Below are 24,568 nucleotides of genomic sequence, written 5' to 3' on the forward strand. Positions count from 1 at the left end.
ATGTCTATATATTTTTTTGGGTTAGTATGTATGTAAAAAATTTTGGGGGTTTTGTATGTCTATATATTTTTTTGGGTTTGTGTATGTATAAATTTTTTGGGGGGTTAGTATATATGTAAAAAATTTTGGGGGTTAGTATATATGTATAAAATTTTTGGGGATTAGTATATATGTATAAAATTTTTGGGGGTTAGTATATATGTATAAATTTTTTTGGGTTTTTGTATGTATAAAATTTTTGGGGGTTAGTATATATGTATAAATTTTTTGGGGGGGTTAGTATATATGTATAAAATTTTTGGGGGTTAGTATATATGTATAAATTTTTTTGGGGTTTTGTATGTATAAATTTTTTTGTGTTTTTGTATATATAAATTTTTTTGGGGTTTATGTATGTAAAAAATTTTGGGGGGTTTTGTATGTCTATATATTTTTTTGGGTTAGTATGTATGTAAAAAATTTTTGGGGGTTAGTATGTATGTAAAAAATTTTGGGGGTTTTGTATGTATAAATTTTTTTGGTTTTTTGTATGTATAAATTTTTTTGTGTTTTTGTATATATAAATTTTTTTGGGGTTTATGTATGTAAAAAATTTTGGGGGGTTTTGTATGTCTATATATTTTTTTGGGTTAGTATGTATGTAAAAAATTTTTGGGGGTTAGTATATATGTATAAATTTTTTGGGGGGGTTAGTATATATGTATAAATTTTTTTGGTTTTTTGTATGTATAAATTTTTTTGGTTTTTTGTATGTATAAATTTTTTTGTGTTTTTGTATATATAAATTTTTTTGGGGTTTATGTATGTAAAAAATTTTGGGGGGTTTTGTATGTCTATATATTTTTTTGGGTTAGTATATATGTAAAAAATTTTGGGGTTAGTATGTATGTAAAAAATTTTGGGGGGTTTTGTATGTCTATATATTTTTTTGGGTTAGTATGTATGTAAAAAATTTTTGGGGGTTAGTATATATGTATAAATTTTTTTTGGTTTTTTGTATGTATAAATTTTTTTGGGGTTTTTGTATGTATAAATTTTTTTGGTTTTTTGTATGTATAAATTTTTTTGGGTTAGTATATATGTAAAAAATTTTGGGGTTAGTATGTATGTAAAAAATTTTGGGGGGTTTTGTATGTCTATATATTTTTTTGGGTTAGTATGTATGTAAAAAATTTTTGGGGTTTTGTATGTATAAAATTTTTGGGGGTTAGTATATATGTATAAATTTTTTTGGTTTTTTGTATGTATAAATTTTTTTGTGTTTTTTGTATGTATAAATTTTTTTGGGTTTTTGTATATGTGTGTATGTATGTATATATATATAAATTTTTTGGGGGTGTTTTGTATATGTATGTATTAATTTTTTTGATTTTTTGTATATGTATAAATTGTTGTTTCCCTAACTTAAATATCCTCATTTTCATATAGAAAGAACATTTATATTGTTATATTGCTGATGTATATCTGTATTACCATATTAGCTTATTATAGTGCCTGTAATATAATGTAATGTAATGTAATATAATATATGTAAACATTCTTAAACGTCATTCCTCCTCTAGCACATTTTGCTGACTGTTAATCTCCTTACATATATTTAGTAAATGCATGTATTTCATATGCATCATTTCTACAATGCCTTTTAACGATTTCGCCGATTTTAAATCACTAAAAACTAAAGAAAAGTAATAATCTTTGCACTTAGGATATTCATTATATGTCCAATTCTTTGATATGAAATTTTTGTTTTTCCATTTTAAAAAACATTCCATTAATTCTTTTGCGCACTCATCAACCTCGGGGTCATTAATAGTAATCCAGTCCTTATCATCATTCGCTAAATTCCCTTGTGTAAATATTGTCTTTTTATTTTTTTTTTCTACACTTCTTTCAGCCATTCCTGGACTGTTGTAATCATCTTTAAAATCTCCATATTCCTTTAGTCGTAATATCGAATCGTCGTGGTGCTTTTCTATTTCTTTGTGTTGTTCTCGTTCGAATATATTTTTCTCAGTCTCTAACATATTATCAGTATTTGTATTTATATCTTGATCTAATGCAATTATTTCATCAGTAAATATATTTCTAAGCCTAGTACCATCTGAGAAATTTAGTGTTTTTGCATAGTCAAGATACTTTTGTTTTTCTGATAATATACACTCCTCAAGATTACTATTAATTTTTCCCAAGTGCCTTTTCGCAATATTTGTAGCCATCGACATATCCAATTTCCTTTCTTTTTTTTTCGCAATATTTGTAGCCATCGACATAACCAATTTCCTTTCTTTCTTTTTCGAAATAGCCTCAATATCTAATGACTTATTTTTTCTTTTTTTATTTTTCATTCTCCGATCATTAGTTAAGAATAAGTCATAATTCTTTGCTTGTGTTTCGATGGCTTTGGACACTTCTTCAATATATATATCTTGCAATGTTTTAATTTTTACACTTGCGCCAATTGATTGATCATATGGTTTAAAATATTCAATGCTATTACTATTACTCATTTTTTGTTCAGCCAAATTTTCTCTATATTCTATCACCTGTATGTTATTATTTTTTGACGCTATATTTCCACTTTGCCCTTTATGTTCTTTACCATCCTTAATAGTTTGGGCAGTACTTTCATTTGATATTTCTTTAGTTTCATTATCATTTGCACAATTAGCGTTAAGTACGTTTTTAATATATTTTGAATATTCTTTGGCATACAATTTAACAATAGATATAAATTTTAGATCCGAAAATTTTATTAACGGTCTAATCTCAATATTTGTTAACTTGTAAAACCATAGAAACAAAATTTTTATTTCATTTAATAGCTGTTTATATAAAGAAATGTTTTTGGTGATACGTATATTCCTCTTTCCATTTTTTCCTTTCTTGTTTTCTTTTTTGTTAATAATATGTTCTAAACTAAGTAATTTCATTGATACATCTGTTTTCTTGATGTTATTAATTCTATTTTTAAAATATTTCAAACCTATGATAAGCCTATTTCTTAATCTACTTATATAATTGTAATAATATACCAAATGTTCATCTGTCGATTCAGTCTTTGACCCTATTATATAACCTTTATTTATTTTTTTTTTTAAGGAACTTCCTTCTGATAACCCTTCGTATGTATTATTTTCCGAATTTTGTTGTTCTTTATCTTTCATATTTTCATTTTCCGATCTCATTATATTTTCCTTATCATGATAATGTCCTTTATGTTTCTTTACATATATTTTTAAATCTTTTCCATATAATACATACGAAGTACAATATTTAATAGGGATATCAGAATACTTTATTTTTTTTAATTTCTTTGTTAATTTCTTTATAATCCTTAATATTTTTTTTTTCGCCTTATAGAACATGTTCGCTTTCTTTTCATTTTTGATTTTATGTTGTTCTATTTCTTTTTCTTTATCCTTATCATTTTTCATTTTCCTATTTTCATCACAGTATTCTGATTTATCTCCTATTTCATTATTGCCAAGTTCCTTTTCTCCATTGCCACGATACCCTGTTTCATCATCATTAAATATATTTCCAAATGCCATTTCATCATTTTTATTAGCCAATTCTGTCTTTGATTTGCCTTTACTCCTATTAATTAATTTTTTTAAATACCTTTTTTTGCCTTTATTAAAATATTTAATGTGCCTACCTATTTGTTCTGTAATATGATACTGTGATTTGTAATAATTTCTGGGTATTTTCTGATCAACTGCATCGCAAATTTTTACTATAGCATTTTTTAAGTATATATGTAAGTTGTCCTTTTCATTTGTATATTGAGATGCAACAATAAATCGGTCCTCCTCCTCAGCAATAATTAGTCCTCTTTCTTTTCTTTTAAGTTCCTCTCTTATTTCATTTTCCAAAAATAGTTGCTGTTTCATCCTTTCATTTTTTTCCTTTAGTTCATTGTGTGCCTTTGCCTTTGTAAAGTCTGATAGTTCCCTTTGCATTATGTCCTTACATATATTAAAGTTCAAAATTTCATATATAGCCATAGATAAAGTCGATGATTTGTATTTTAAAAAAGAGTTGTCAATGCCTGCCATTCTTAATAATATTTCGCCTTCTACCAAATTATAATTTCTTTCCAATTTTGAAAAATTTATATTCTTATTCGATTTTAATAAACTGTCTAGTAAACTGTATGCCGTAGGTATTGATAAATCATAGTTTAATTTTTTTAAAAGAGCGATCTCTAAATCTAATGCAAATCTTTTACTTATACTACCATGTGTAAATGCAGCCCCCATGTATTTAGCTGCAGAATAATAATCTGGAGATACATCCTTAATTACCTCGTTGTTTGTTGAATAGACTCTTTTCAGTCCTTCCAGATGACTTCTGCAGTATGATTTTGCTATTATTATGATAGATGTTGTTTTGTAGTTAAAGTATTTTTGTGATATGAATAAACATATAATACCTATAAAATGATATATTAAATCTGTTGACTCAAATAAAGTTCTGTATAAAGGAATGTATTGTTGTTTTAGCTCTTCTTTATCTAAGTATTCTTGATACATTGTTGGATAATGCTGCTTTAGTAATTGTATCATAACGTCTGAGTATTGCCTTTCGTTCAAATGTATATCATTAATAATGCTCTGTATTAGTTCTTTCTTATTATTAAACCTACTTATATATAAATCGAATATTAAATGCGTAAAATGTAATACACATGTCTCGCATGTGTTTCTTATGTGCCCAAATGTTCTACATAAACATAATTTTACTTTTTGCCTTAAGTGAAGAAAATTTGCATCATTATATCTACCTAAATAATTTCCAATAAAATGATTATCGGCTTGCTCTGCACATTGTAAAAATGATGATTTTGCATAAGTATTATATAAAGAATAATCTACTAATTTTTTACTTCTTATCCCCCTATGAATTAGTATGCTACTATGTCTTTCCATTACACCATCCCCTTCTTCATATTCGTCATCATTTTCTTCACTTTTTTCTTTAATATATGTTTGCCTTTCTGTAATATTATTGCCACTATCACTTTCCTCAACGCTATTAGGAGGACTAATACTTCCAAGCCTCTGCTTACCTGTTCCTTTGTCATACAGATTTTCTCTCATACTTCCAAGTGTCTGCTTACCTGTTCCTTTGTCATACAGATTTTCTCTCATACTTCCAATTGTCTGCTTACCTGTTCCTTTGTCATATAGAATTTCTATAGTACTTCCAATTGTCTGCTTACCTGTTCCTTTGTCATATCGACTTTCTCTTATACTTCCAATTGTCTGCTTACCTGTTCCTTTTTCATATAGATTTTCTATAGTACTTCCAATTGTCTGCTTACCTGTTCCTTTATCTGTTGACATTTCCATTTCTATTGTTCTCTGAAAAATTGCTTGGAAGTAATAAACTGACCCTCCTAATACGTTGAGAAAGTACAATATGTTATATCTATTCATTTTGATAAATGAAATAAATATAACAATAATATTTCTAATACATATATTGTGTCCCATACTTTTGTAATCTATTGAGCTATATGTGGCAATAATACTTTTAATAAAATTTTCCGAAATATTCACATACCAGCAATAATAATTTACCATTGATATAAGTTGTTCAAGTTTTATCTCTTTTTTTTCATCACCTATTATTACACTATTTGGACCTTTTGGGTCTTTTGTATCATTCCATGTTTTGTTGTCTATACTTTTTTCTATTGTTCTTTCGTTTTTCTCTTCAAATCGTTCTTTTTTTTCTATTGTTCTTTCGTTTTTCTCTTCAAATCGTTCTTTGTTTTCTATTGTTCTTTCATTTTTCTCTTCAAATCGTTCTTTTTTTTCTATTGTTCTTTCATTTTTCTCTTCAAATCGTTCTTTTTTTTTCTTCTTTTTTTTTTTTTTCTGCTTATAAAATTTTTTTGACTTGGTTATAAATGTATATTCTTTGAAATCGTTTGCGTTATTTGATTTATTGATAGTAGTGAACCATGTAATATTATTTAACATGGTATTTTGCTCGGTTGTTACTGATATTTCCACAAGCTTGTATTCATAAGTAGGTATATATTGCTCAGTTGTAAAACTTGGGTTGGTATTGATTAAATGAGTACTCATTGTACCCACCTCAATATTGTATTTGCGATCCATAACAGAAAGTTTCTCCATGTGAGAATATTGATCCAAAGAGATAGGTTGTTTTTTATCTATTTTCTCTGTAACATTGCTAAATTCCTTAGAAACTATCACATCATCAGTTAGGATATACTGTTCAAAATATGTTTTAGGACATTTGCAACTATATAGATCAGAAGCATTAGATAGTAATGTATTATAAACAGACACATATTTATTAGAAGATAAAGCTAGCATATTTAGGGACATATTATAAACAGATGTAGATGTAATAAACATTTTGGTGTGCACAATGGGTGATGTATTATAAACAGATGTAGATGTAATAAACATTTTGGCGTGTACAATGGGTGATGTATTATAAACAGATGTAGATGTAATAAACATTTTGGTGTGCACAATGGGTGATGTATTATAAACAGATGTAGATGTAATAAACAGTTTGTCTTGTACACTGGGTGATGCATTATAAACGAATGAACATATATTAGAAGTTTTAGCTAGCTTAGTCAGTAACGAGTTATAAACAAATGTAGATGTAATAAACGATTTAAATGGATAAGAAGTTAGATTGAGTTTTAGCTCAAAAATAGTTTTGGACCTATAATAATTGCAAATATCTTTCAAACCGTACTTTTTCACAGGGATCCCTTCTTCTTCATAACATAACAATCTTTCAGAAATATAACAACACTGAGTTCCAATAGATATTAAAACAACGTCATCTTTGGTATCGTTATTCTCGGTATGGATCCCTTTGCTGTTTGTGGATGCGTTACGTACGTCCTTAATGGAATGAGAAATCATTGTCCTCAATACTTTTCCCTTGCTCCACTCCTTAACAACAACACTTTTCTTATAAATCCAATTTTGTTTAGTATCAATAACCTTCTTAAAAAAATAAGAAGTTTTTAAAGTATTTCTTTTGAAATATGTTTCAAATAACTTAGTTGCTGTATTATATACATTATAATATTTATTTAATCTATTCTTTCTTATCTCTTTATTTGATTCTTTCATTTCTTTTTGAAAAGCATATATTTGAGTAATTTTAGTATTTGGTGATTTAGTAGGCATTTTAATTATTTTAGTATTTGGTGATTTAGTAGGCATTTTAATTATTTTAGTATGTGCTGTATGTTCTGTATTTTCTGCTTTTTCTGTATGTTCTGATTTGGTAGGCATTTCTGTATGTTCTGATTTGGCAGGCATTTCTGTTTTTTCTGTATGTTCTGTTTTTTCTGCTTTTTCTGTTTTTTCGGTATGTTCTGCTTTTTCTGTTTTTTCTGTATGTTCTGTTTTTTCTGCTTTTTCTGTATGTTCTGCTTTTTCTGTATGTTCTGCTTTTTCTGTATGTTCTGTTTTTTCTGCTTTTTCTGTATGTTCTGCTTTTTCTGTATGTTCTGTTTTTTCTGCTTTTTCTGTATGTTCTGTATTTTCTGATTTAATCATTTGGATGATTTCTGTATGTTCTGCTTTTTCTGTTTTTTCTGATTTAATCATTTGGATGATTTCTGTTTTTTCTGCTTTTTCTGTATGTTCTGCTTTTTCTGTATGTTCTGTTTTTTCTGCTTTTTCTGTATGTTCTGTTTTTTCTGCTTTTTCTGTATGTTCTGTATTTTCTGATTTAATCATTTGGATGATTTCTGTATGTTCTGTTTTTTCTGCTTTTTCTGTATGTTCTGTATGTTCTGTTTTTTCTGCTTTTTCTGTATGTTCTGTATGTTCTGTTTTTTCTGCTTTTTCTGTATGTTCTGCTTTTTCTGTATGTTCTGTTTTTTCTGCTTTTTCTGTATGTTCTGTATGTTCTGATTTAATCATTTGGATGATTTCTGTATGTTCTGTTTTTTCTGCTTTTTCTGTATGTTCTGTATTTTCTGCTTTTTCTGATTTAATCATTTGGATGATTTCTGTATGTTCTGCTTTTTCTGTATGTTCTGTATTTTCTGATTTAATCATTTGGATGATTTCTGTATGTTCTGCTTTTTCTGTATGTTCTGCTTTTTCTGTATGTTCTGTATTTTCTGATTTAATCATTTGGATGATTTCTGTATGTTCTGCTTTTTCTGTATGTTCTGTATTTTCTGATTTAATCATTTGGATGATTTCTGTATGTTCTGCTTTTTCTGTATGTTCTGTAATTTCTGTTTTTTCTGTATGTTCTGTAATTTCTGTTTTTTCTGTATGTTCTGTATTTTCTGCTTTTTCTGTATGTTCTGTTTTTTCTGATTTAATCATTTGGATGATTTCTGTATGTTCTGATTTGGTAGGCATTTCTGTAATTTCTGTATTTGATGATTTAATAGGCATTTGGATTATTTCTGTATTTGATGATTTAACAGGTATTTGACTAATTTGGTTATTTGGCGATTTAATAAACATTTGAGTAATTTTGGCTTTTGCAAATTTAACAACCATTTTAATAATTTTGGAATTTGTCAGTCTAATAAGCATTTGAATAATTTTTGTATTTGCTAATTTAGTACTTGTGTTCTCTACATTTTTGTGTATCATATTCACTTTCGTAGTGTTACATATTGATTCCTTTTTTTCAATTTTTTGACCCTTTTGGTAATAGTTCTCTCTACAAATATCTTTATGTAATGTAACTTGGCTTGTGAATATTTTTTCTTGTAGTACTAAAGTATTTTCTACTACCATAGAAGTAGGTGGTAATACAAATAATTCTTTCATTGCAATTGCGCTTTTTTTTTGTGTAGATATTAATTGCCCGGCATTAGTTTCATCATCTGATGAAGAATCATCTCGAGGTATATGTGGTTGTTTTCTGCAGGGAGATGCACTACTATCAGATGATGACATATCGCTGTCCGATGATGCAAATAAAGCATTTGTGTCTACAGTTTTTTTCAGTATCTTTTTTGTAAGCTTTTTTTTTGTTTTAGGTTCCTCGTTAAGTACCTGTTCCATTGAATTTAAATCTTCTTTTTCTTTTTTCTTTAGACTTTTTTTTTCTTTTTTTTCTTTTTTTTCTTTTTTCTTTAGATTTTTTTTCTCTTTTTTCTCTTTTTTCTTTAGATTTTTTTTCTCTGGTTTAGCTAATTTAGAAGATAAGTTAGATACAACTGGCAATTCTTTTATATCTTTATTGCATTCTTGAACTTCATTAAGTGAATAAATTCCGTCATTTGTTTCCATTTCGCGCTTATTATTATCTACATTGTCTGAGAATATCCCATTTAATGAATATACTTCATCACTTTGTTCTATTTCATGTTCAGATGAACGTATTTCATTATCTGAGAATATTCCGCTTAGTGAATATACTTCATCATTTTGTTCTATTTCATGTTCAGATGAATATACTTCACTATTTGATGATGTTTCACTTAATGAATATTCTTCGTTATTTTTAAAGTATCCTTGTTTAGGAGTACATATTTCACCATTTGAGAATATTTGATCATAGTTATATATTTCTCTATTTTGATATATTTGATCATAGTTATATATTTCTCTATCTTGATACATTTGATCATAGTTATATATTTCTCTATTTTGATATATTTCATTATCGAACGCATATAATTGAGGATTGGGAAATACTTCATTAATAAAACTTGTATGTTCGTCTGTAGTATCATTATTATATATAGTATTAAAATTCATCATGTTTTCATTCTCATTAACTAATGTTGGTTGTTGAAATTCAACCTCTTCTTGAATTACTTGTTCATTTTGTTCCTCTGCTACATCAACGTATTCATATTTTTCACTACTAGACATAAGGTCATTATTGTTCTTAACAATTAAATCGTACAAATTAATACATTTTTTTTCCTTAACTGCATCATGTTTTTTTTCCTTAACTGCATCGTGTTTTTTTTCCTTAACTGCATCATGTTTTTTTTCTTTAAAAATATCAAGTTCTTTTTCTTTAAATGTATCAAATTTCTTTTCTTTAAATGTATCAAATTTCTTTTCTTTAAATATATCAAGTTCTTTTCCTCCATATTTAGTAATTTCCTCATTTTGTTCCTCTGCTACATGAACATATTCATGTTTTTCATTACAAGATATAACTTCATTATACTTTTTAACAATTAAATCAAATAAATTAATACGTCTGGCGCTCTCAGATATTTCAAGTTTTTTTTCTTTTTCAGATTTAGTAATATACTCATATTTCTCTTCTACTATCTTATTATTTTTTATATTACTACTGTCAATACTACTACTGTTTATATTATTATTTGATAATCTAAATTTCTTAACAATTCCTTGTGATGGTTCATCAAATATCATATGTCTTTTACGTAACATTCTTTTTTCTTTTTCATTTTCTATTTCACTATCAACATCTATGTCATTAACTAAGTCATTATTATCACTTAATGATTTTAATAACTCAATTTGTTCGTTTTCTTGAACTTGAACCGCTTGTTCTTTTTCACTTTCTACTACATTATTAACATCTATGTCATTAACTAAGTCACTATTGTCACTTAATGATTTTGATAACTCAATTTGTTCGTTTTCTTGAACTTGAACCGCTTGTTCTTTATCACTTTCTATTACATTATTAATAGATTCGCCATTAACTGAGTCATCATTATCATTTAATGATTCTAGTGGTTCAACTTTTTCTTTTTCGTCACTATTAACTTTCACTATATCCAAACTACACTCTTTATCTTCTACAGGTGTATCTACAGCATCTTTCTCATCATTATCCTTTGTAAGTGCTTCATCAGTAGTAGTAGACTTATCTGAATTAAAAAAACTTGATGGAAAAAAGGAACTACTAAAATTTTTATTGTTTGATCCTAAAAATGGATTAACTTTAACTTCTGGTTCCTTAGGAATCTCAAAAGATCCTAAAAATAAATTAGAGCTATCTGGTTCTTCCTCTGAAGATTCATCATTCGTCTTATATGGGTTTACAAAATATTTCGTATCGTAGTATCGCTCTGGTAGTGTTCCTCCATAATATTCAAGTAATGCACGGTGTTCATCCCGTGATAAATTGTTTACGTGTACGTTATTTTTAACAAGAGGATGATTTTCGTCAATTATGTTATCACCTGTCTCTTCCTCGCTTTCTTCTTTTTCACTTTCCTCTTTTTCACTTTCCTCTTTTTCGCTTTCCTCTTTTTCGCTTTCCTCGTCTATTTTTTTACTGTCATCATTTCTTTTTAATTTAAAACTTTCATTAAATATTTCCCCATCATTATAATTATATTCTGAATAATATTTATCCATACGGCTATGTCTATCATACTTATCATTTTTCATATACTTCTCATCATCAACATTAGGAGATTGAGGTGGAGTAAAAAGTTCGTTATGCCTAGGAGTCCTAGATCCTACACTATCACTATCATTATCACTATCTTTATCACTATCTTTATCACTATCTTTATTACTATCTTTATCACTATCTTTATCACTATCATTATCACTATCACTATAATACTCACCTTCACTACTATATTCGTCGTTATTAATATATCTCATCTTATTCCTACTTTCATTATCACCAGCATAACCACTTTCACAGGCACGTTTCCCGGTCTTAACAGCAACATTATTAAGAAAGCCAAAGTCATAACTCTTATTATTACTAAAAAGTTTACGGCAATTACCCATTACATCATTATAAGAAGATTGACTAATACTAATAAATCCATTATTAGTAACAGTTTCATTATTATACATAAGTCCGTAATTTTTAATAACTCCATTTTGAACAGCTTCATTATTATTAACAACTTCACCATTATAAACTTCATTGTTATTAACAACTTCATTATTATAAATAAATTCACTGTCACTAACAACTTCATTGTCACTAACAACTTCATTATTATTAACAACTTCATTATTATTAACTTCATCATTATAAAAAAATCCATTATCTCTAACAATTTCATCATTATAAAAAACTACATTATTATTAACAACTTCATTATTATAAATAAATCCATTATCTCTAACAACTTCATCATTATAAAAAACTACATCATTATTAACAACTTCATGATCTCTAACATCATTATAAATAAATCCATTATTATTAACAAATTCATTATTATTAACAATTTCGTTATTATAAACTTCATTATTATAAATAAATCCATTATAATTAACAACTTTATTATTATTATCAACTTCATTATCTCCAACACACCAACTTCCACTAACAACGTCATTACCAATATTAAATCCATTGCTATTACCAAATCCAATATTACTAACAAATCCATTATCTCTAACAACTTTGTTCTCGCTATAAAAATTTCCAACAACCCCATTGTTATAAATAAATTCATTGTTATTAATAACTTCATTATTATCGATAAATTCATTGTTACTAACAACTTTAACTCCATTAACAACTTCACTTTCACTAACAACTTCATTACAAATAACAACTTCATTATCTTTAATAAATTCATTCTCAACAACAACTTCATTATCTCTAACAACTTCAATTCCACTAGCGACATAATTATTAATATTAAATTCATTGCTATTAACAACTTCAATAATACTAACATTTCCGTCCTTGCTATCAGCCTCTTCAGCATATTCACTTCCACTAACAAATTCGTCCTTACTATCATACTCATCAACATATTCACTTCCACTAGCGACATAATTATTAATATTAAATTCATTGCTATTAACAACTTCAATAATACTAACAGTTTCGTCCTTGCTATCAGCCTCTTCAGCATATTCACTTTTACTAGCAACATCATTGTTATCAATAATTTCATTGTCACTATTAAATTCATTACTATTAGCAACTTCAATAATACTAGCAACTTCGTCCTTGTTATCAGGCTCTTCAACAACAGCATTTACACTATCAACTCCATTGTTATAAATAAGTTCATTACTATTAATAACTTCATTGTTATTAATAAATCCATTGTTACTAACAACTCTAACTCCATTAACAAATTCGTTATAAATAACAACTTCATTATAAATAACTCCATTCTCAACAGCAACTTCATTATCTCTAGCAACTTCACTTCCACTAGCGACATAATTATTAATATTAAATTCATTGCTATTAACAACTTCATTCATACTAACAATTTTGTCCTTGCTATCAGCCTCTTCAGCATACTCACTTCCACTATCAGCCTCATCAACATACTCATCTCCACTAGCGACATAATTATTAATATTAAATTCATCGCTATTAACAACTTCAATAATACTAACATTTCCGTCCTTGCTATCAGCCTCATCAACATACTCATCTCCACTAACAACTTCCTCCCTGCCGTAAACTTTTTCATCATACTCATTTCCACTAGCGACATAATTGTTAATATTAAATCCATTGTTATTAACAACTTCAATAATACTAACAATTTTGTCCTTGCTATCAGCCTCTTCAGCATACTCACTTCCACTAACAACTTCCTCCATACTATCAGCCTCATCAACATACTCATCTCCACTAGCAACATAATTATTAATATTAAATTCATTGCTATTAACAACTTCAATAATACTAACAATTTTGTCCTTGCTACAAGCCTCTTCAGCATACTCACTTCCACTAACAACATCCTCCTTGCCATAAACATTTTCAGAATATTCATTTTCACTAGCGACATCATTGTTAACATTAAATTCATTGCTATTAACAACTTCAATAATACTAACAATTTTGTCCTTGCTACAAGCCTCTTCAGCATATTCACTTTCATTAACAACTTCGTCCTTGGTATAAACTTTTTCAGCATATTCATTTCCACTAGCGACATAATTATTAATATTAAATCCATTGCTATTAACAACTTCATTCATACTAACAATTTTGTCCTTGCTATCAGCCTCTTCAGCATACTTACTTCCACTAACAACACCATTGTTATCAATAATTTCATTGTCACTATTAAATCCATTGCTATTAACAACTTCAATATTACTAACAAATTCATTATCTCTAACAATTTCACTCTCAACTACTTCCTTAACATTTGCACTTTCTTTCTCTAACTTTTTACGTCCCAAAATGTCTTTTTGATATGCTTCCAAAGATATACTTTTTCCTGTTATCGTACTACTTCCTAGCGTTATTGTTTTGTTAGATAACTTAAAGTGATCAGCTACTAAAACTACATTTCCAACTACAGCTTTTTCATTCGCACCATTTTCATAAGAAGTTATTGATCCTTCAGAATTACTATTATGTTTCATAATTTTGGCCTTTTTCATAACTTCATTTTTGCTATCGGATTCAGAAACTGGGGGAGATTCTGAAATTCCAACTTTCTTAACAGTTTTAGGATTTTGCGAGACAGGTAACTTTTTAGTAAAATGACGTTTTTTTGAAGCATTCGATCTATTCTGCATACTGTAATTCTTAAAATTTTTCTTTTTTTCTAATCCTTTTGATTTTTCAGCACGATTACTACCACTATTATAATTCGATGACGACGACTTTCTTGATCCTTTCTTTCCTCTCTTAGAACGACGTAACGAACTACCAGAACTTTGACATGAGCGATTTGATTCTTTACAAACACTATCTTTAGAAACCGTATCCACCACAACAACGGATTTCTTCAACTTTCTCTTTCTTTCTAATTTCTCACAGCTTTTTCCACCTACTATGTGATGCTTCGTATTAGGTACTTGGTCACACAACTGTTTTGAAATACCACTTTGTTCTATTTCATGTAAATCCTCCTTATTGGATTGTGCTTTGTCTTTCTTAACAATTGTGTTACTTGGTTTCCTATTCAACAACTCGATAATTTCCGAAACATCTAAATTAGAAAAAATAGTATACTTCATTTTCTTACCCCTTATATCATCATCATTAGTGTTTGCCCATTTCATATTTTCCACGTTATCATCTTGTTCACTGTTGCTATTCTCTGAAGCATATATAATGTTGCCATTAGATACGATACAGATATCCCCTAAGCTTTGGTCATGTGAATCTACAGCCTTTGTAGTACGTGATGGAGTACAAGAATTCAAATCTTTTAAAACGCTCATACAAAAACTACTAACTTTCCCATTTGTTGGTAACTTACTAATATCATCATTCTTAACGTTCTCATCAACTTTTTGGTTGCCCAAATGATTGATATCAGTAATGTCAACATTTTCAACTGGAAACGCGCGTTTAATTGGCGTAGTACAAGGTGTAAAACGTTTAATTTTACTACGCGTTTCTTTTAATTTCTCGTCAATCAATTTGCTAAATTGAGAATTCCCACCAGTAGTTCTAGGACAATGACACACAATCATACTTTCCCTTTCGCTAATTTCACTGCCTTGCTCTTTGCTATAACTTTCTAATACAGCATATCGTAAAAACTTTTTACACAAAATACATTTCTCATACCGTTTTTTTTTGTGCTTTAGTGAGCATTTCTTAAATACATTGCGAGTACTAAAATAATCATCAACAATACGAGATTTTGAGACATTAGCCCTTCGAACTACTGTTTCAAATATATCCCTTCGATTTTTATCGAACTTTTCTCTAAAAGAACTATCCAAATTCTTTTTCTCAATACAATTTCTATCGCGCTTTCTAATACGATTTTTACCATGTCTGTTAACATGCTTTCTGGAATCGTAAGAATCACTTGTAGAAACGTTTCTTTCATTTCGCCTAGCTCTTAAGGACTTATATATACTCAACGGGATTTTCGATAAGGTAACATACGCTTGTTTTGCAAGCGATATACTATCTTCAATTATTTGTGACAACATTATGAACGCAAATAACCGAAACCACGTTAAACGATATTCCTTGAGTATATTCGAAATATATTCCAAATAATAAATAAAATAAATATATATATAATATAAACAAATACTTATATTAGTATTTCTATGAAAAATGCAATATCTATTGTATGAAATGATTTTAGAATCATAAACATTACAATAGTTCAAAATAAAAAATGTAAAGTAATTAAACTGATGTATATATATTATGAAATGTACATAAATGATATGCTCTAAAAAAGCTATAATAATGCTTCTTCTAAAAAAATATATATATATTATGCTTTGTTTTATGAATAAAACTAAATTCTCCTTTGATCTTATAAATATGGTAACTAAAACAATTAAATTATTAATTGGTATGCCACAATATTTAAAGCATAAAGGGCATAATGTTGTAGAGCTCAATAAACAGGTAATATATGTAAGTAAAAAATTATTAAGAGTATAATATATGTAATGTGTATATAATGTAATGCAAAATGAAATAAACACATGAAGAATATTTGAATTCTTGGTAAAATACTTTTCTGGATTTAATCCATACAAAAATGAGAATATTTTTGAAAGTATTTCCAAATTTTCAAACAAAATAAAAAAATTAATGTAAATGTTTTTAATGTAATAATATATAATAAATATGCATGAATAATATTTTATGTTTTTTTTATGCGAAATATAAGTATTCACAGTTTTTGTAGGGTTTGGGTGTAAATTAGTGTAATTTAAGATAACCTTTAATATAAAAATAAATATTTTATAATAAATAAAAATATATCTATATTTAATTATAAAATTATCTTCAACTTTAAATAATTTATTAAATTTATATAAATTTTTATTTAAATAATTTAAAAAAAAATATTTTTTATTTGTATGGATTTTTTTTTTTAATATTATATGTGCATACAATAATTTAACAATATTTTTTTTTTTTTTGAATGCATGACTAGCTATTTTTACATGTTTTAATAAAATTTTATGCAATTCCTTTGTTTTTATTTTATTTTTTTTTGTTGTTTTGGCGGTATCGTTAAGTTTTTTAATGTCTTTAAGTCGACCTTTATTATTTTTAATAAGTATTCTCACATAAACATTGATATTTTCCAAGGCTTTTTTACATTGTATTCCTACATAGTATACACTTATAATGTATCTATAAATATCATTAATTTTTTTACATTTATTTATAGTATTATTTGAATTATTACACTTAAATTTTGTAAAATTTTCATTAATTTCTTTTCCTTTAATGGTTTCGTGCATTCCACAAAAAAGCATATATATCCAAATGTTGATATGTGCACAAAATTTAGTGCATACACCATTATCTATCGAATTCTTGGTGCCATTAGCTTGCTCTATATTTCTACATGCAATATTAATTAAATAAATGGATGCAATATACGCGTCCTCAGCTATATGTCCATTACCATGTGCTCGTAAAATACAAGTTGTATACAAACAAGCGACAAAATACGCGTTCTCAATAAAAAATTTTTTTTTTTTATAGTTTCTTCCAAAATAAACACATATGCTTTGGCTTTTATTGAAATTTGCATAATTTTTTTTATTTATATAACTATTTTGAAGTGAATATTTATTACATATTAAATAATCCCCTGAGCGTATGTAACTATTTTTATATATATTAACACTTATACATATGTTACCACTTATATAAGGGGTTCTGTGTAAATTAATATTGGCAATTATATGAGCACTTGAATTTATATAGGGATTTTTATTTATATTTGTATTTACATTTATATTTCCATTTACATTCATATTTGTATTTACATTTATATTCGAATTTTTACTTATATTAGAATTTTTATTTATACTTATACCTTCACTGAATTTCGCATTTTTACTTACGTCAACAGTATTAAATACATTTACACTTTTTTTTTTTTCGCATATGCTCTTTTTTTCAAGAGTATTTTCATTAATACTTGAATTTTCATTCATCCTGCATATGTTCCAAATGTATTTATTTGGTGTAAAGAGAAAAATATTTACAATAATTATTTCTTTAAAACTTGGTTGTTTTATTTTCAGAAATATATCATTGTATTGAACACCTTTCGAATTGTTATACATTTTATATTTATATTCCACAAAAATTAATAATAAGAATGAATATGGAGTATAAATTTTATTAACTTGTGTAAACTTAGGGTTTATTACATTATGTTTACCAAAATGGAAGATTGGAATAATATTTTGTTTTCTATACAATTTTTCTTGAATAGGAACTTTGCTTTTATTGTAAGCTACTTGGAATTTCTTCCTTTTACGATTATTTTTTATTATACGAATGTATTTTCTTATTGATTTTTTATATTGTGTTTTACTCATGATTACTTCCCCTTTGTACTTTATTACATTACATTTGGGCATTTCAAAAGCAAGCATCTTGAGAATGTGAATATCTCTCGATGAAAAATCTTCAAAAATATGATGATTAGTCATGATGCTAATTACAACAACAATAATTAAATAAACTCTTATGAATTCCTGTTTTATTAAATATTTTACGATAAAAATATTTCTTCATCAAGTAACAAACATTTTATTTTTTTTAAAACCATTATGACATATTACACTTGATGTTCAATGTGTGTATTAGCATTTTAACTTTCACTAAAAAATAGAAAAAACTGGATTGTTTTTCTTTTTGTTATTTGGTTATCTCTAACTACTTTCGTGGTGATATATCTATATCTTCCAAAAGGAGATCATTGCTTATTTTATTGGCTGCTAATCAGCTTTTTATAAATTGAATTCTTTTTGAAACTCAAAATAAACGATACATACAAAGATTTCTCATACTATTATCATATCATGAACTAATGAATAACAAGACGATATTTTACATACCAATTTTTAAGTTGTTTTGGGGATAGCTCCAATTTTTACTTTTGTAAATGTTTTAGAGTGTGTAATTCGTTTTTACATATCATATAATCGATATGCGCATATTTTTATGAATGAATATGTATTGACAAATGTGATATGTATATATCTATAATATATATATAGTGTTCATAATATACACATATGTTAAAAAATATACATATACAAGCGAATTTACTATTCTTATATCTCCCATTATACAGTTATAAATTGGGAAATAATGTAAATGCTTGCTTTTTACTTATAAAGAAAATAAAAGGAGACATTATTAAATATATATAGGAATAATAATATCCAAATATATAAAAAAACGATTATATTACTGGCTAATCCCAATAAGGGATAAAATAAAGAAGGAAATAAAAACTAAAAATTCGATTTTACATAACGAAAAAAGCATGCATAATATTTTTTTCGTTATGCTTATTAATTACTTTTATATAAAATACAATATAAATAGAAATTAAATTAGTGAAAATAACATTATATTTTCTTTAATTGACGAATACATAATAAAGAAAGGAACTAATTTGATATATATTGTAATGATTATTGAAACAATTTAGTAGTAAATATATAATAAACTGAAATGAAATAAAAAATACTAATATAAACATAATAATAAACGTATTGCCAGTATTTTAAATTATATTTTAATATTTTATATTTATTTTTATTATATTGGCTAAAGAAACCACATAAAAAGTATGTATATATTAGTTATAAAAATAAAAATTTTATTACGATTTTAATCTTCTCTTAAAATTTTAAAAGCTTATAAAACTCGCAATTTTATTTGCTATAACACATTAATAAAAAAATAAAGGTATTTTTTAATAATATAAAAAATATTACCACGTACAGTTTAGCAAAGAGGATAAATAATATAATATGTTATGTAGCATATTTAAGACATGGCAAATGGATGCACATATTAAAAATAATATAAGTGCTTTAATTTATATGTTTTAAAGGTTAATATTTAACCATTTAAAGACATTATTATGTTTTTATTTATTCTCTATTTAAAAACAACAAAAAACATTATGTAATGTGTTAAATACTAACACATTATACCCAACATATGTAAAATATTAATCATGTGTTTACACATAAATTTGAATTTCTTACAAAATAAAAATATTTTTGTATAGAGTTATTCAAGGCTTAGCATTTTGGAATGTTTGCTATATAAAAGAAATAATAAAATTTCAGCATTTGGTATTTAAGTACTCGTTATATGATATACCATTAACTATTCACACTCTTTTTAAAGCATGTGCAAAGCTTTTATTATAAATACCTTTATACTATTGATGTTTTGAACTTTGAGAATTACAAACAAATTTTATGAAAAAATATTACATATATGAATTTGATAGATTTAATACTAAAATTATACTTTACAAAAAACGAAACATTTAAAAAATTATATTTTCCTTGGATGCATAAAAGTTTGCAATATAATATATATGGATGTGCAATTTTGTGTATAGTATTTTTATTACATAAATAACACAAAACCTCTGAAATACGAAATCGAACACCCTTTCTTTACTACTAAACTGGGAAAAATTAACGATATTATGAAATGTTCTATTTAAATCCCGATTAAATGTCCATAATATATAAAAGTTACTGTTTCTACTAAGAAAACTATCACATTTATGTTTTGAAAGCGTGCTTAAGTCTTTTGGGTGGTAATTTTTCTCATTTATTTATTTCATTATATATTATGTACTTTTACAAAAGTAATATAAAATCTCTAAAAAGCCAAAAAATTGTTTTCCTTTATATTATACTTTATCATATATGGGATATTCCATTAATATGACCAATATAACATACTAACCTTTAATGGTATTTGAATATAATTATAAGGACATTATTTTTAATAGATTTCAATTTTCCTTTAACTTACACTATCCGTGTGTTTTTACCAATTAACAAATAAATACCTTTTTATGTGTGTAAGCATTTAATGTATCATTATATACTATAATACACATTCATATTTATTAATAATGGAACTTAAGATATTAAATAAATCATTTTAACTTACAAATTGCAATAAATTAAGTTGCACACATAATTTTTAATAAAAAAAATATTAACGTTAATATAAAATGTATTATTTTTTTTCTCCAAATTACTATTTTTAATACAGTATATATTTAATATATATTTTTTTTATGATCATTCAGGTAAAATATTTTAAAAAATATATAAATACGCATTATTCGTATGTTTATATAATTTTAATTTCTTCCCCACACTTTGGCAGTATATTTTTGCATTGGCCATACTTAATATTTTTTTTTATCATTATTATAAGACAAATGTAAAATATAAAAATATAATTTATATAATTTACGGAAGATATTGTTAAATATATATGTTTTTTAATTTTTTTCTTTTTTATAATTTTGTTTGATTTTGACAGTTAAATTGGAAAATTTTACTTTTCTAGTAATGTTATGATTATATAATTGTATCTTCAATGCTAAATATATTTCTCTTTATACATGTGATGATTCGTTTAAATATTCATTTGAAAAACATAAAATACAAATATCCACAATTTTATTTTATAAACAATGGTATTTTAGACGATCCAATAATATAACTATTCATTTTAATATATCCACAAAAAAATATATATGTATTAAAAAATCCAACTTGTTAATATTAATAAAAGTTAAATTTCCTCATCTTTTAACCTCTTTATACCACAAAAATACATATTTTTAATGTAACATTGTTATATTTATTTGTTAATGTAAACTTTGTTATTAAATTGAGCATATATATATGTGAAAGTTGTTTATTTTTTTTAACTATTAATGCACAAAAACACGTTGCACAGTTGAGTGATAAACTTAAAGATTTACTCATTTTTTTCAGTAATGCATTTCTAAATACCTTTGAAGAAAAAAAGGAAAAGCAATAAACAACGAAAGGAGACTATTAAAGAATAAAGAAAGTGTGTAATACAAAAGATTACATAAAAATAATATAATAATGCCAAGCATTAGAAAAAGTCGAAAAATAGGAACTTGTTTTTAAATTTTGAAAATAAAAATAAAATACAAACGTTAAAGAGATGAATTACTTTTCTGGGAAGCCGAAAACTAAAGCAACCGAACTTAATAATGAAAATAAGGGCGTTAAATTTTTAAACAGAGCTAAAAATAATTTTAATGGAATTAATAAAAATACTACAAATACGCAGATTTCATCATTTGGACAAAAAAATACACTTATTAGAAATACCAATTTCAAACCCCGAACAAATAATAACACATTTAAACCTCCCCCCAGAGGAATTATCAAAAGTAGTCAAAATGCGCTTCATAAGAATGCACAAATAGATTCTAATAAGCAATTGCACAATGAACTGAGAAATGGAAGTAAAAACGTCTCTCTAGCTAATACACGAAGCATCGAAAATAATAGTAACAATAATATAACAAAGCCATATCTTAACAGGCCAATAATACACAATAATACAAAAAAATATGTTAGTGATGATAACAATGTTATGAAAAATACTAATAAAAATAACATTAAAAATAATAGGAATTCGAAATTTTATAACAGTGAAAATAATGAAGTGAACAATAACAAAGATGATAACATAAATAATCCAGAAAGCATACTATATACATATACATCTCCAATAAAAAGAAAATATGAAGCTGTAAATAATACAAATCAAAATACCGAAAATGATAACAACAAAATGAACACATTAAATAAAAAATATGCTCAAAGAAATTATTATTTCGATAATAATTTATCAACATATTATAATAACAAAATTAATAATGAAAATAGTAATTCAAATAACATAAATGAAAATGTAAATAATTATAATAATTTTTATTCCAATGAAAAACTATTTAATAATAACAACACATTAGATGTGTCGTATATAACCTGCAAAACAGGGAGTAATATAGATACAGCTAACGAAGTAAATATAAATAATAATGCAAATAATAGCATTAAATCACATTCATTAGCAAGAAATTATGACAAACAAAAAAATAGTGATAATATTTTGAATAATTCAAATTGCGAACCGAATTATAAATATTGTTACCTTGAACAAAACGGGCAACATAATCTGGATGTCCATATAAATAAAAATTTATATACTAATGATAATCCCAAAAATGGTAATTGTAGTAATCTCCCTTATTATCTTAATGCCAATATTTTAAGAAGTAAAGAAATTCGAGAATCAAAATATTTAGCTGATACACATAGTGAAAAAATGATGAATAGCACAAACAACAATGACGTATTTAATGCATGTACAATCGATAGGTTAAGCGAAGAAAATTTTAATTCCTATGTCAAAAGAAAATCGCATAACAAAAATACATTTAATGGCATTAACAACTTGAATGATATTACTACAAATCATATGACAAATAATAATAATAATAATAATAACAATAATCGAAACGAATCGAATAATTCTAAGAAATTTCATAATTTAAATATGAATAATGAAGATAGTCAACTAAAGAATATAATAAATAATCAAGATGCATCATTAAAAAATAGTATCATCGGATCTAATATTGTCGATTTTAAAAATATATCAATGGCAATCCCAATTTCTGAAGGTAATTTATTAAGTCATAAAAGTGAGAATGGTAGCGTAAAAAAACGTAGAAGTAGCAGTCATAATAATATGAATGCTAATTCAGTGCACAATTTCCAGGACGATTCATCTTACTTTAACAAGTATAGAGATATGAATAATATGCAGCAATATATTAAAAAAAATGATAATAGGAATAAGAAAATAATGAACAGATATAATATTGATACATATATAAATAATGATAATGATTATTTATACTTTCGTAATATTATTAATAATATAACAAAATATAATAGTGGAGAAAGTGATATTGATGATTTATGTAAAACAGTTATGAATATAAATGACTATTCATTAAATTTTGATGGGGAAAATGAGGGCATAAATGAAATAATAAACATAACCAATAATGTTAATAATAATATAATAAATATACAACAAGCTATTTATAACAAAAAAAAAATTGTCCAAGATAAAAGAAATGTAATTAATGAAGAATATGAAATAATTTCCCAAAAATTAAAAGATTGTGAATCTATATTTTGTGATACTAATGATGAAACTGGGGAGAAAAAATTAAAAGTTTTTTATGAAATCGATGAAAAAAAAAACATACTTAAAAATAAATATCAAGTAAAAAAAATGTTATTAAAAAAGGCTCAGTATAAAATTGACAAATTACAAGAATACACTGATGCAATTAAACTTAAAACGATGGCAATATCAAAAAAATACAAACGAACCTATCTACTCATTGAGGAATTATTTCGATTAAAAATAATAAAAGATAATGAAAATGAATTGGAAATTTGTTTAATCCCCAAAAATACAGAAACAAATATGTGGCATCGGTTGCAATTAGATAAAAAGGAAATTACACCAGAAGCATGTGATTATTTATGGAGTCAAATTGAATCTTTTGTCGACAAAGAAACTTTTGATAATTATTTTTGAGCATGCCAACCATTCTAAAAAAAAAATTATATCAAGATGCACACACATATATATATATATAGGAATATACCTATGTAACTACATAAGCATATACTTATATGGTATATTTATTTTTATTCCCCTTTTAATCCCAAATTAGTTTATAACTTTCATTAATATCCTTTTTTTTTTACTTTTGAATTAATTCTTTTTTTTTCTTTCTTTCGTGTTTTATGGCATGCTT

The 24,568-nt window shown here is 25.8% G+C and overlaps 2 protein-coding genes across 2 annotated transcripts; one reads left to right on the forward strand and one right to left on the reverse strand.

Moving 5' to 3' along the window:
- Positions 1-1,547: 1,547 nt before the first annotated feature.
- PY17X_1444700 (protein SOC2, putative) lies at positions 1,548-18,414 on the reverse strand (the record flags this gene model as incomplete). Its single annotated transcript, XM_034637698.1, is given in 2 exon segments — positions 1,548-18,317; positions 18,337-18,414. 2 exon segments carry the CDS (start codon positions 18,412-18,414, stop codon positions 1,548-1,550), a joined length of 16,848 nt encoding a protein of 5,615 aa, XP_034493631.1.
- A 3,462-nt stretch (positions 18,415-21,876) lies between these two features.
- PY17X_1444800 (uncharacterized protein) lies at positions 21,877-24,345 on the forward strand (the record flags this gene model as incomplete). The annotated part of the gene is made up of 1 exon (XM_720069.2): positions 21,877-24,345. The coding sequence occupies one exon, from the start codon at positions 21,877-21,879 to the stop codon at positions 24,343-24,345; it is 2,469 nt and encodes an 822-aa protein (XP_725162.2).
- Positions 24,346-24,568: the final 223 nt, after the last annotated feature.

The sequence above is a fragment of the Plasmodium yoelii genome (assembly GCF_900002385.2).
Source record: "Plasmodium yoelii strain 17X genome assembly, chromosome: 14".
NCBI classification, from domain to species: domain Eukaryota; phylum Apicomplexa; class Aconoidasida; order Haemosporida; family Plasmodiidae; genus Plasmodium; species Plasmodium yoelii.